Below are 14,095 nucleotides of genomic sequence, written 5' to 3'. Positions count from 1 at the left end.
TCAGCTGGCTCCAATTACAACCCCACAAAGACTGCTCCCGACAAAAAATAAATAAATAAATCCATGAAAAGAAATAATACATAACATAGGCTTGGGTGATATTTTTCTTATGGTACACATACACACTGTTTCAGAGCTGATTCAGAAACCAGAGGAGCAGAGGCCAAGGAGACTAAATAGAACTGATGCTCACAAAACGGAGTAGAAACATTACCTAGAAGAGCAACCAAATCAGCCATTGGTTCATTGAGGATGCCACCAAAGGTCCCAGAATGGAAATCTTGATCTCTACACTTTACCTGTAAAGTAGATAATAGAGTAGCCATTTACCTACTGCCTTGGTTCCTAAGCCGATGGGATCCTTCAGGACATGGGTGGTAACCTCCAGACCCGACCTCAGGTCTCACGTCTCTCAATCAAGTGACTTCGAGGCTCCACCCTTTTCTGTTTTAAACTAACTTCACTCCCCAACTGCCCCGCCAGCACAATTCTATCAAGATGACCAGATATTCCCTGGCTGAATTATTGCTGTTCACAGAGTTGGTTTACTCTTGGCTTAGTGCCAAGTTCCAGTAGGGTCTCTTACAGGCCATCATTTTGTTGTATGTAAGCTTTCTTCCTACCCAGCAGGGTGGGACAGGAAGCCAAGAGAAAAACAAGCTGATCTACTGTTTTTACTCTCTATCTACCTGAGACCTTGTCAAGAGAGACTAATCCCTTCCCTGGCACATGACCTCCTCCTCAGAGTCTCCGGGCAATCGTCTTTCCCTTGCCTTGGAAGGTTCTCGGAAAGTCTATGTTCCTTCCAGCCATGAATCCATCTCTCCTTCACAGCCACGTTTGCTGGCGTTCCAACTTCTGGCTTCCTTTTTTCCCAGAATTCCCACATCATTTCCCTCATTAAGGGTGGACTCTTTACAGAAAACTCTCTGGAAACTGAGGCTGATTTGCTCCGTCTTTTGTTCATGGGATTCATACCACCAAATTTAACAGAGGGAACATATTGTTTTCTTTTTTCCTCTCCTCTCCACTCCCCATCCACCTCCTCCTTACTCCCCACCCCCTCTCTCCCAAAGTGCCCAGATGGAACCTGGAGCCCCACACAGACTAGACAACCGAGTCTAGTCTGCAGATTATAATTTCAAAAACATTACAAAGATGCACGATATTTCTATCTGGTTCATAACACTTATGTCCCCTAAGTGCCTGGGTTTGTGTGCATCCTTCACATCAATTAGTAAATCTACAGCCTGCTATGAGAGAAAGCTGAAGTGGCTAACAATCCTCCCGGGGAGTGGGGGGACTTTATTATAGTTTGTATTGCTGTCACAGGTTGCCTATATTACTGAAAACTACTTGAAAGGAGGAATAATCTTGGGATGGGATAAGGAGACCTCACCAACTGTAGAGAAGGAAAACTAAGGCTCGGAGATAAAGACATCTACACAAGGCTGTGTGTCACAGAATGATGCCCTGATGCCATCAGCCTCTATTCCAATTTGAACATAGCACTAGGGTTCCCTGTCACCAAGGCCTCTGCAGGCAAACAATCAGAAAGGTTACAAAATGCTATCCTAGCATCTGACCAAGTATCCATCCTGCTTTCAGATCCCAGACCCACAGTTCTGGAAGAAACATCTGAGACTTTATGCACCCAAGCATATTCACTCTAAGATTGCAGGAGGTATGTGAACCACACTCCCAAGCCCCAAGACTTCTGTGACCACTTGGGGCTGTGGGCCCCAAGTGAGAGCTTCCTGACTTCCTCTTTACGGCCCCCAATAATTCCTCCATCCTATCCACAGTCCCAATCTCCCTCCGGTAGAGCCTGCTGGTACCTCCACCATGAAGTAGCAGTTCCCGCGGGTTCCATAAGTGAGTGCCGGCTTCTTCTGACTGATCCACAGATTGTCTGAAATCACTATGTAGTTCACACTGGAGAAGAAGTGGTCCTTTTCTCTTTTGACCAGCTCCTCCAGGGCAACAGATCCAGCCTCCTCCATCCCTTCCAGGATGAACTTGATGTTCACGGGAAGATCCTGGATTAACAGAACAAGGAGCCTGTACAGGATGCTCAAGCAAGGTTTTATTTATAAGTTTGCCTTTAGTAAAGATACATCAGTCATCTGTATTCAACGTGTGGATTGTTTACCATCACAGCAGTTGTGTTTACAGGAGCAGAGGAGAACAGCCGATAGATTCCATGTGTCGCTTTGGTATAATGCTAGTGCAGAATTTAGAACAGAGTATTCTAAAGACAGCAGCACACAGGACTCTAGGCTTGACATACCGAGCTTTAAGAAGTTGGGGTGGAGGGATGGGACAGTGTGGTGATATATTATTTATGATTTATTGTCTGAATATCAGAATGCAAAGCCAGCCTCACTAGTTAGCTATAGAAGCTAGGCAGTGGTGGCACACTCTTTTACTCCCAGGACTCAGGATGGATCTCTGTGAGTTCATGCCACCCAGGACTACAGGAGAGTTAATCAGTTTAAAAGATTAACAGAGCCCATGCCTTTAATCCCAGCCCTAGAGAGCTATACAAAAGACAAGAAACCAGGGCTACATTCTGAGATTTAGTCCCCAGCCATGCGGAGGAGAGGCAGCAGTCTGAGGCTTGGTGGAGATACAAATCAATGTGATAGCTACTTAGCGTGGGGCCGACAGCCGAAGTCTGCTGCTCAGGGTACCTGTGACAATCCAGGGTGAACTGTGTCCCTTTTCAGAGGCTCGTATCTCTGAGATGAGAACCAGCATTAATGGTTACCCTGCCTCTTAGTGAGATGATGTGCCGAGGGGACCTGTGCTTGAGCTCTCTGAGAGCAAGGCAGAAGAAACGGGGGAGAGGTCACCATAAGAGGCGTGCAGCTGCCTCTTTGTGTTTGTCTACTTGTGATGGAGTCTCTCCACGCAGGCCAGGCTGTTCTGAAGCTCACAAGCCTCCCGAGGACTTGCATTCCAGGTGTGTATTACCACATCTGGCTTGAAAATACCTCTTCATCTGGTTTCCCCCACAAGCCTATGTGGTGGAAGTTGCCGTTCCTGACTTACAGGTAAGGGAAATGAGGCTCGGGGAGGTTAAGAGGCGTGTCCAAGGGCGGCAGTGGCTATTTCTTATTTGTTTGTGTTTATATAATTTATATAATTGAAAAAAAGCAAAGACCGTAATGGTCTTTATATGGTCACTTCCCTATAAATATTGGGAAAGGTCTAGATGGGTCAAACCGCTTGCCCGTGGCCACACAGCAGATTCAGCCCTCTTTGCAAGTCTAAGCATAAAACAGAAATGGCTGCAGACAATAATGATCTCAGGCAGCCGGGAAGAGGGGACGCCTCCTCAAAGCCCCTCCCCTATCCAGCTCCCATAACCGTATAAGGAAGGACACCTGTGGGCAAATAGCCGGTCTTGGGCAAAAAGTGCAGTAGACTCAGGCAGAGGCTCAGGTAACAGAGTCCAGTTCATGGTATGTGTGTCACTGTCAGCTAAGCCATGGCTATAGTGACGAGGAAGATTAAAGATTAGACAAGGTAGAGTTCTTGGAAGCACAGCCCCTAGACACCTCAGTCTCGTGCCTTTCTGTCATGTTTAGCCCGTGATGCATTTGTGCACATCCCCTCAACCACACATGCTTATGTGGGGAACAGAGGTCAACCTCAAATGTTTTCTTCTAGTGCTCCCCACTTCATTTCCTGAAAGAGTCTCTCACTGAATATTTACCGAGGCTGGCTAACCAGCAACCTTTCAGGGTCTGCCGGTCTCCAGGACCCTAGCTCTGGAATTGCAGGCATGAGCCACCACATGCAGAATTTTACAACGGGCGCTGGGAGTCTGAACTCATGTCCCGGTACCCACTGAGCCATCTCCCCAGCACTGTGCTCTGGGTTTCTTGTTCATTTGTTTGTTTTTGCTGTGTGTGTGTGTATACAAATACTACAGCACACACACACACACACACACACACACACGTGTAGAAATCAGAGAGCAGCTTGAAGGAGTTGGTTCTCTCTTTCCACTGTGTCCTAAGAATCAAAATCAGGCTTGGCAGCAAATGCTTTTTTTACTTGTCCAGCCAGCACATCAGCCCCATGCTCTGTTTTTAATGTGGTTGACATTGTAGGCTTGAATCCACGGATCATTGTTCTCTGGCTGGCTTGCTCTGAGTAACTTCTCTGCGTTTCCCAGGTGTAAGGAATGACATCTCCCATCACCCAGGGTTCTACTTTTCTCTCTAAAATGGTTGTGACGATAAAATCACTCAAGTTTGTGGCGCATGAGTTACCCCTGTGCAGTGTCCTGAGGACAGGGAAAGCAACTCAAAGTGTGCTGTTACTGTAATTGCCTTGCAGCCACCACCCTCTCCCTCAAGCACGGCTGGCCACCTACCTGCTCCAGAGCTCTGAAGGAACCCACAGCATTAATCCAAGCCAAGACAGGGCCTTTGTTGTCTGTTGCACCCCGTCCATAAAGTTTTCCTTTAAGCAATGAAAGAAGAAAGTTTCAAAACACTATACATCTGCCTAGTTACATGAGTTACATGAACTCAACTTTTGAGATAAAAGAAAATCCATATCTGGGTTAGAAATTTCTACACAGCCAAATGACTGAACTTTGAGATTAACTAACTAATATGAGTTAAAATGCTGCAGGCCAAAACTAGACTATGGGGCTATTTTTATAATCCTGTTGGGATCCATTTGTTCCCGGTCCCCCTACAACATCCTGTGACCTCCAAAGTTTGGAGAATATACTCTGAGTAGACCCCCTAAGTTTTGCCAATCAAAAGGCAAAGCATGTCATCAGATGGCATCTAAAACCTATATCGATTTTCCCCTTGACTCACCTACCCGTGGACTCTGCCAATATATTTGGCAACTGTGGTGAGGTTTTTTTTTTTTTTTTTTTTTTTTTATTCTTTGACTAATAAAATCTCATGGAACTGTTTCCACAGTGGAACGTGTCGTTTTGAGAAATGTGAATCTGTGTTCCTGAGACATAGTCACTCATATTCGGCTCCAGAATAATCTGTCTTCTAAAAAAAAATTGAAATTTTACAACTTTATATGTGTGGGTATTGTTTCTCCTGCTTGTATGCCAAGAGCCCTGGAAGGCCAGGAGAGAGAATTGGATCAGCTAGACCTAGAGATACACATGGTCGTGAACTGCCGTAAGGGATGAGAATCAAACCCGGATTCTCTGGAATAGCAACCTTGCTCTCAAGCACTAAGCCGTCTCTCAACACACAGAATGGACCGTCTTTGATTCCCTTTTAGATGAGAGCTGTTTTTTTTTTTTTTTTTTTTTTTTTGTTATTAATAGCTAAAATAATGTTTCATGACAGTAATCTCTAATATTCCAGATGTTATGTTAAGTCTTGACTTTGAAATTACAAACTGTATGATGGGGATGGTGCAAGCCTGTAATTACAGCATTTGGCATTGGGTAGGAAAAACCAGTCCAAGGTCAACAATTGACTATCAAGCAACTTCAAGGCCAGACTGGGCAACTTGAGACAATGTCTCTAAAACAAAAGCAATACAAACAAAAGGAATGCCAAGCATAATTTCTTCTGTACAAGTAGGGCGCTCAGCACCAGTAATATAAAACAAGCTGGTCCAAACACCCACATCTCACTAGTCTTGGAAGAACAGAGCTGTTTGTCCAAGTTCCTTGATAATCCCAAGGCTTTGTTGCAGTACAGCACACAGCATAGTCTCTCATGCTGAGATTTTTCTATGGGAAGAATAATGAAATAGAGATGTCTGTATATCTCTGCATTAACATTTCATCTTCCTTTCTTCACAAAATGCACATTAGATCTGCTAAAAAGAAAAGCTGTGATCCAGACAACCGTTCCTTTTGGCTAAGAACTCCAACCCCCAGGGTCACAAAGGCACCAAGTTCATAGTTTCTTCCACAATGAGTGCCACTGATATGAAAACAGGATTTCTCTCAGTCTCTCTCTCCCGTGTGTGTGTGTGTGTGTGTGTGTGTGTGTGTGTGTGTGTGTGTGTGTGATCAAATCTAAGATCTGATGTATATAGGATAAGGACTTTACTACTGAGCTATATCCAGGCCTCTTTTTTATACTTTTTCTTTTGAGACACGGTCTCGATCAGTTGCCCAGACTTGCCTCAAATTTATTTTGTAGCAAAGGTTTGGCTTGAAGCTGTGATCGATTTTCCAGCCTCCTGAGATGCTGAGTATAGTTCTGCACTATCAGACCTAGCCCCTGCTCATTCTTAGCCATAGCTAAAGACCCAGGACAGTCATTGACCTTGTGCCCGAGCCTTGACTGCAGGCAGGCTCCACCTAGAAATCAGATGACACTGACCATCCACCTCTGTGAGCGTGTAGGGGTCCGTGAGCCACCCATCATCCTTCTGAGCTGGCTGCACATCCAGGTGCCCATAGAAGCACACGGTGGGCTTCTTGGGATCATTCCCCAGCTCAGCCAATACGATGGGAGGTATGGGAAGACTGTGACCATCAGGGATCTGTGGGGAAGTGGGTCACAGCATTAAAACAAGCAAACAAAGAAAACCCACTCCAACTCTTCCAGAACATCTGGGACAAGAGACTTGTCTTCTTTAGTCCCTGTAAAGCCTGCATCGTTTTTCTGAGCATCTCTTTCCCCATGACTAAGGTGCACACAATGGCTGGCTATGGTGATGCATGATCTGAATCCCAGGACTAAAGAGCTGAGGCAAGTAAATGTGTATGCATTTGAACCAGCCCAGTCTGTAGAGTGAATTTCTAGGCCAGCCAAAGCTAAATGGTGAGATTCTGTCTCAAATAAATAAATAAACAAATGCATTTTTAAAAAAAAGTATACAGTGGTATGCTTCCAGTGTCTATATAAAACATCATTGGAATTAAGATTATCATTAATTATCAGGTATACAATGCCAAATAATACAGTTATTTGCACATATTCTTCAGGGACTCAGATGGCTTAATTAAAGCAGCAGATTTTCCAAATCATGGAAATCTTTGGCGAGTCTGAAGTTCTCAATGGTAAAACAGGAGATACTGGATGCTTTGGTGCAGATCTGGACCCATGGTAGATGGGCAGTTCTAAGCAACGGTTCTGTGCTGGCTGGCTTTATGTTAACTTGTCCCAACTAGAACCATCTGAAAGGAGGGAATCGCAACTGAGAAAATGTCCCCTTAGGCTCCAGCTGTAGGGCATTTTCTTAATTAGTGATTGGGGAGAGAGGATCCAGCCAGCCCATCATGGGTGGGGCCAACAATGGGCTGTTAGTCCTGGGTGGTTCTGAGTTCTATAAGAAAGCAGACTGAGCAAGCCATCAGAGAACAGCCAGCAATAACTCTGAGCTCCTGCCCTGACTTCCTTTGATGATGAACAGTGTTGTATAAGTATGAGCCAAATAAACCCTTTCCTTCCCAGTTTGCTTTTTGGCCATGGTGGCCGATCGTAGCCATAGAAACCCTAACTAGGACAGGTTCCGAGGAAAGAACACACTCTTCACGTTGGTTTGTTCAGAAAGCTGCCTGTGCATGTAAGAAAGGCAAGGGGTCAATGTTCATGGAGAGCCAGACGGACAGGTCTTCCAGTAACAGACTGATCCACATTTCCATTTTCTTCTTAACATGTCCCTGGTCCTGCTAGGACCAGAAGTCTGTAGCACAGTCTCATTTGGACTAGATGGGATGTTTAATTACTATGGGGATTGAGGTGAGGCTCTGAATAAGTCCGTTTCTTAGCACCACGTAAGGACGGTATGGCTGGCAGCCGTAGATGTGGGAACTCCTGAGCAGGAAGGAGACCACCCCTTATCCGGGTACCTGTTGAGAACCCAAGTCCACAGAATGCACCACAGCTCCCAGGTGCCGGAGCTTGTCTGCAGCCAAGGCCATCATCCTGAAGACCTCCTGTCTGAGGCGAGGCACGGGCTGTACAGAGTCGCTCTCAATGGCCACCCATTCCTTCAGGGTCTGTGAAAGAAGACAGTGAGGGTTATCATGGCAGGGCACAGGAGCCCATGGCCAGCTGGGTAGGAGGACCCAAATGCCCTTCGGTTCATGGAGTCTTGTAGGTTAGTTTAACAGCACAGTGCCTTTCAAAAGCACTCCGTGGGAGTAAGGCCGGATTTCAGCTGTAAAGCTCGCTTTGCAAGAGCGAGAACCCCAGTCCAATCCCTCAGGGACGACTTTGCAAAACGGAATCTGGACATTGTGATGCGCACTTGTAATCCCAGAACAGGTGAGTCAGAAACAGGTCTGAGCCAGTCAGTAAGTCAGTAAGACTCTGGTTTCAAAACGAACAAAACAAACAAAAAAAGTGGACAGCACTTTGGCTTGCATGTACCTGTGCTCGTGTGCGTGTGCGCACACGCATGCACACACACACACACACACACACACACACACACACACACACACTTGATGGGTGAGTTTGGTATTTAATTTAAAACCTGGAGACCAGAAGCATCTAAGAACAAAGATGAGGTAGGGTGAGTTGAGGGAATAGGGAACCCATTCACACACATTCGATCCCCTAGGCAGCACAGCCAGGACCCCAATTCATCACTGTGTGAGTTTAGTTACTCAACCTGCCTGAGCCTATGGCCTTAACCTTTCAATCTCAAATTCCAACCGTAAAGGAGAAGAGTAGGACTGGACAGATGGCTCAGTGGTTAAGAGCAATTTCCGCTCTTGCAAAGGACCCAGGTTCAGTTCCCAGCACCTTCATGGGTCCTTGCAATTGTAACTGCAGACCAGGGCCTCTAGTGCCCTCTAGTGCCCTCTTCCGGTTTCTGCACACAGGTGATGTACATAAATTCACATAGGCATACGTACACACACAAACACACACATGCACACACACAAAGTAGATTAAATGATTCACATCGAAATATAAAGGAAATAAATGAATAACTTTTTAAAAGGAGAGCGTGTTCCCTCATTCCAGGAGGACACACTACCTCTATGTTATACAACCTGTTTCACTAAGAGCACTCACACTGTCCATGGTTGGAATCTGAATTGCTTACACCAAAAAAAAAATTTTTTTTGGTACTATGTAACCAGACTGGCTTAGAATGTGTGAGAATCCTCTGATCTCTGCCTGACAGGTGCTGGGATTAATGAAAAAGCAAACGGCCTTTATTTTGGATAGCTGATCCTCACTCTGCTTCTTTAGTTTCTCTTTCCTGCTCATACCATCTAAGTTTTTATCATAAGGGAGTTTGCTTAGGGAATACTAAGTTTTACATTTTTCACCTGGAGTTTGTAGGGCAGGTACTGCTGATGCTTGAGGAAGCCCGGAAGAGAGGCGCTCTGCCTGAGAGCACACACCCACCCTCGGCTCTAAACTGACTGGAGATTCCTCTTGAATTCCAGAAACCCGAGAGTCCTTTCTGCCGGGTTAGCGTTGCAGGAAGACTTGCATGGGCGTCATGCTTTGGAACATTGGCCTGGGGAGTCAACTTAACACAAAAGCTCCACCTCTGTTTCCATGGCGATAGTCTCCACATCGGCTGATTGACCCAGCCACTGGACCATGTGGTAGCTCTGGGGCCTCCTTGGGTCTCGCCAGACTTCACCTTCTACATCCCCAGAGCTACCACATGGTGTGGAAGTCAGTCACAGTGAGACATGAGGACCTCCACCTCCCCTCCGATGTGCCAGGAATGGGCAGTGTCTTTGTAGATGCTGGGACTAAGGGATCTCTGCCATAAAGATTTGAGGACTGATATTTCAACCTAATTAGAAGCCATCACCATTTAAAAAAAAAAAATGGAATCGTATCATTGGACACAAATGCCCTCCCCCCCCCCCCCGCAAATCGAAGACACCAGTGATGGGAGCTGTCATTCTGTAAATATGTTTCTCTTATTGGTTGATGAATAAAGCACTGTTGGCCAATAGCAAAGCTAGACAGGCGGGACTAGGAGACAAGGAGGAAAGAGGAAGTAGTAAGAAGGAGTCAAGATGGAGAGTCTGGAGAGTGCCGCTCTCTGGTAAGATGAGACCACGTAGAAATACATAGATTAACAGAAATGGGTTACTACTTAAGACAGAGCTAGCTGATAAGAAACTAGTACCTGGCCAACAGCATCATAGCTAATACAGAGTCTCTGTGAATTATTTGGGGCTGGCGTGGCTGCGGGACAAGTCCAGCGGCGGGTGGAAAAACCTTACTCCTACACACCAGATTCTGAAGGGAGCGACCAGAACATCCCACGGGCTTCTCCTACCTGCACGAACTCATCCTGGTGGAGGTCTATGTACTGGAAGACCTTCTCCAGCCGCCCTGAGGGAGGAGAAGATGAGGAGAGCATTCCTTTCTCCGGCGGCAGCGGCAGTACCAAGACGGACGAAGACTGCAATGGATGACAATTAAAACAGTGCCGCATTGGACTTCTGACCTTTCAAATGTTTTCAGAAACCTGCTGCCCAGTGTTGCGGCCCCATGTTGGTGATCAGAGACAGTTGAACCAGAAGTGCATGCCTCCTCACATCTTTCCCCACAAGCTCCCTTCTCAGAACATACGGAATTTTAACTTAATTTAAATTGTGTGTGTGTGTGTGTGTGTGTGTGTGTGCGTGGGGGGGTGTTTTTCCTACATATCTGGTTGTGCACCATGTACAAGCCTGGAATTCAGTCTGCATAGAGATAGGCAGCTGTGGCATGAAGAATAAACTTAGCTATATTGTACTGAGATGCACTGCAATAGAACAGTAGCATACAGCATCCCAGAGCACACTGTTCTGCACACAAGGAGGATGGAGACTATTTCAGAATTGCTGGTCGAAGAAATCTCTTAAGTCTGAATTATTTCACCCATGAAGCAGTATTAATATCAAGTAATACAATATGATAATAACCTTATACAGTTAATGGAATGCTGAGACTAGGGTTACATGGTTGGGATCTTCCATGTGGTTGCTGGGTATTGAAACTTGGTCCTTTGGAAGATTGCTCTTAACTTACTGAGCAATCATGCTAGAATTTACTTTATCTGTGAGAACCTCATACCTGAATACTTCATCTACATTATTAACCCCTTCTAACACTCTTCCTGGCAAATTCATATTGTCTTATTAATTATTATTGCTGCACACACACACAAACAAATGTATATGTATGTCTTAGTGACTTTTATAATCCTGAGAAAAACACAATGGCTAAAACAACTTATAAAACAGAGAATTTAATGTGGGGGTTCCTGGTTTCATAGGGCTAGAGCAGTTGTGGCAGGGAGCATGGTAACAGGCAGGTGTTGGTGTTGGGACAGTAGCTTACATTTGATCCACAAGCGGGAGAAAGGGGGAGAGGGAGGGTGCTAACATAGGAATGCCATGGGCTTCTGGGACCTCAAAGCCCATCTCTGTAACACACATCCTGCAGGAAAGGCAACACCTCCCAATCCTTCCCAAACAGTTCCACCAACTCAGTGGTTTTCAATCTGTGGGCTGGGCTGCAACCTCTTTGGGGTTCAATGACCCTTCATAGGGGTAGCATTGGAAAACACGGATATTTATGTTACAATTCATTAACAGTGGCAAAATTACAGCTTTGAAGTAGCAACCAAAATAATTTCATGGTTGGGAGTCACCACAACATGAGGAATTAAAGGGCCATAGCACTAGGGAGGTTGAGAGCCACTGCAGCAACTATTTTGAAATGTATGAGCCTATGGGGGGCCATTCTAATTCAAACCACCAAAGCTACATACACACATGTATGTGTAACACTGAGTCCCTTTAGTGTTGCTCATACATATGCATGCATGCACACATGCATGCCTTGGCCCAGTAAATAAATAAGCATCAAAACTGAAAGTAAAATGAAACAACTCCTTTAAAAGGCAGTGTGGCCAGGTGTGGTGGCTCATGCCTTTGATTCCAGCACTCCAGAGGCAGAGGCAGATCTCTGTGAGTTCAAGGCCAGCCTGGTCTACATAGTCATGTCCAGCAAACCAGAGCTGCATAACAGAGAGACCACGTCTCCAAAACAAACAAATAAACAAACACCTTTTTTTTTTTTTTTTTTTTTTTTAAGAAAAACCCTAAAAGGAAAACAGTTTGGACATTCTGCATATGATTAACCCTGTTGCTACATGACCCAATGATTCTGTTCTGAGTCATATACTCAAGAGAAATAAAAATGTTACACAAAAACTTGAAAAATGGTTACACAAAGATTATTTATAGTAGCCAAAAGGAAGAACCAGACCAAATGTCCGTCATCAGGTGAATGGGTTACCAAAGGTGCTTAACCCTGTAATGAGATTATCTGGCTGGTGAAAACAAAACAAACAATAAAATACTTGGTTCTAGAAAGTATTGGTGGGGTTGGGAACAGTTTAGTGGTTGAGCACTTGCCCTGACCACATAGTGCTGAGTGAAGTAAGCCGGACATAAGGGACTGTTTATTGAATGCTTTCCTTCGTGTAAAAGTCCGGTATATATCAATACATGCATGCAGGAACCCTGGAGCCGGGGAGGCAGTGCCTGTCAAAGAGGAAGAGTTCCCTTGAGTGATGGGAATATTCTGACAGGGATTGCCACAATGGTGGCTCAACCCAGAGAGTATACCAAAGACAGTTGAAGTGTGTGCGTTACCTGTCCGGATTGTAAGACGTGTGCATTGAAATACAGATGTAAGGCAGCCACCTCTGTAAGATGAGAAATGTGTAAGGGAAGCGAGGGGCTAAAATTAAGGGGCCAGCAACACCTGCTTGCTCTTGATGGGATTCAAGAACTTGACCAGCAGGTGGCACTGGCGACTTGCTGTGTCCTCCACCCTCCATCCAGACACAGCTGTTCAGCAAGGGCTTCATGATAGGCGGCTAATGAACCAGGTGGGAAACACCCAGGTTTGCCTTCCAAAGACTTAAAAAAAAATCAGAGCACCAAAGAAAACTCATGTTAGCTCTTTGAAAATGCTAAAATCTTCCCCCCTGAGTTCTGCCGACTGACCAGGGTCGTGTTGTATGTTATACCATCAAGCTGCACCTCCAATCTCAGACAGAAACATCCTTGGCAAGCCCTTGTCTAGATTAACATTTGAACTTGCTTCTCATCCAGCTGTTACTGAGGAAGTTTTTAACTAGTATATTTTTCTCCTTTGAGGACTTCATGTGTTTTAATCATATTCACCCCTGCCCCTAACTCTTCCCAGGGCACCTCACCTCCCCCCCCCCCCCCCCCGATTTTGTCTTTTAAAGAAATAACTCATCCCATCCAATTTGTGCTATTCGTATACTCCTAGGTGTGAGGTCATACACTTGAACATGGTGTACCTCCCAGGGCCTCTCCCCCAGAAGCCAGCAGCTGCCCACAGTCCCTCAGTAGGGGTAGAGGCTCACAAACCACACTGCCAAAAAAAAAAAAAAAAAAAAAAAAAAAAAAAAAAAAATTCAAACAGCTATTTTTTAAAAAAGAAAAGAAGCTGGACATGGTGGCACACGCCTTTAATCCCAGCACTTGGGAGGCAGAGGCAGGCAGATCTCTGTGAGTTCGAGGCCGCCAGCCTGGTCTACAGAGCGAGTGCCAGGTCAACCAGGGTTTTGTGGTTAGAAGAGTTAGGGGGTAAAGAAAAAGGCCACAGGAAGAGAAAGAAAACAGCACTTCAGTCCCTAGGTACAAGGACTGAAATTTCAGAGTTGCGTGGAGCCACCTGCTCTGTCAGGGACCCAGGCCTGTCCCTGGGGACTAACTGGGATGTGGTCCCCGATGGTGGGGCAGATTAAGGAGCTGGCTCACTGTCCACTTTCTTGCCCAGTCCTGGCCCCTCCCCTTACAGAGTTGGACAGAGCCTGCTGCTAAGCATTTGGTGCAGGCCACCAAGGTAGATTTTTGGGCAGTAAGAACCGGTCTTCGACACCCTTGAATGGGACCCCATGCATGATCGGCTGGCCTCTCCCCTCATGTTCCTTCATCACTGTTGGTTTCCCTGTGGTATAGTCATCCCACTCTTGGCTTTTGACTTTGCAGAAAGAGGGGTCAGGCAACAGGAAAGGAGGCAGGGTGTGGGGATTCTGGGGCTGACATCCGGAACTTGGGGTCCTGTTTATTACTGTTGGTGGCTGTACGTTTGGGCTCTTCTGAACTTGCCCACGT

At 45.7% G+C, this 14,095-nt stretch overlaps 1 protein-coding gene across 1 annotated transcript in view; it reads right to left on the bottom strand.

Annotated features, from left to right (window-relative positions):
* Cndp1 (carnosine dipeptidase 1) overlaps window positions 1-14,095 on the bottom strand; it is a 36,690-nt gene that overhangs the window by 11,621 nt on the left and 10,974 nt on the right. Inside the window, 7 exon segments of the mRNA XM_051202043.1 lie at window positions 215-299; window positions 1,839-2,039; window positions 4,388-4,476; window positions 6,336-6,498; window positions 7,811-7,960; window positions 10,225-10,350; window positions 12,596-12,648. Of these exon segments, the coding sequence (XP_051058000.1) occupies window positions 215-299; window positions 1,839-2,039; window positions 4,388-4,476; window positions 6,336-6,498; window positions 7,811-7,960; window positions 10,225-10,350; window positions 12,596-12,648 (867 nt within the window).

The sequence above is a fragment of the Phodopus roborovskii genome, unplaced genomic scaffold, assembly GCF_943737965.1.
Source record: "Phodopus roborovskii unplaced genomic scaffold, PHOROB, whole genome shotgun sequence".
Lineage (NCBI taxonomy): Eukaryota > Metazoa > Chordata > Mammalia > Rodentia > Cricetidae > Phodopus > Phodopus roborovskii.
Note: the sequence above shows the minus strand (reverse complement) of the source record. Positions and strands in the feature narration are given on the sequence as shown.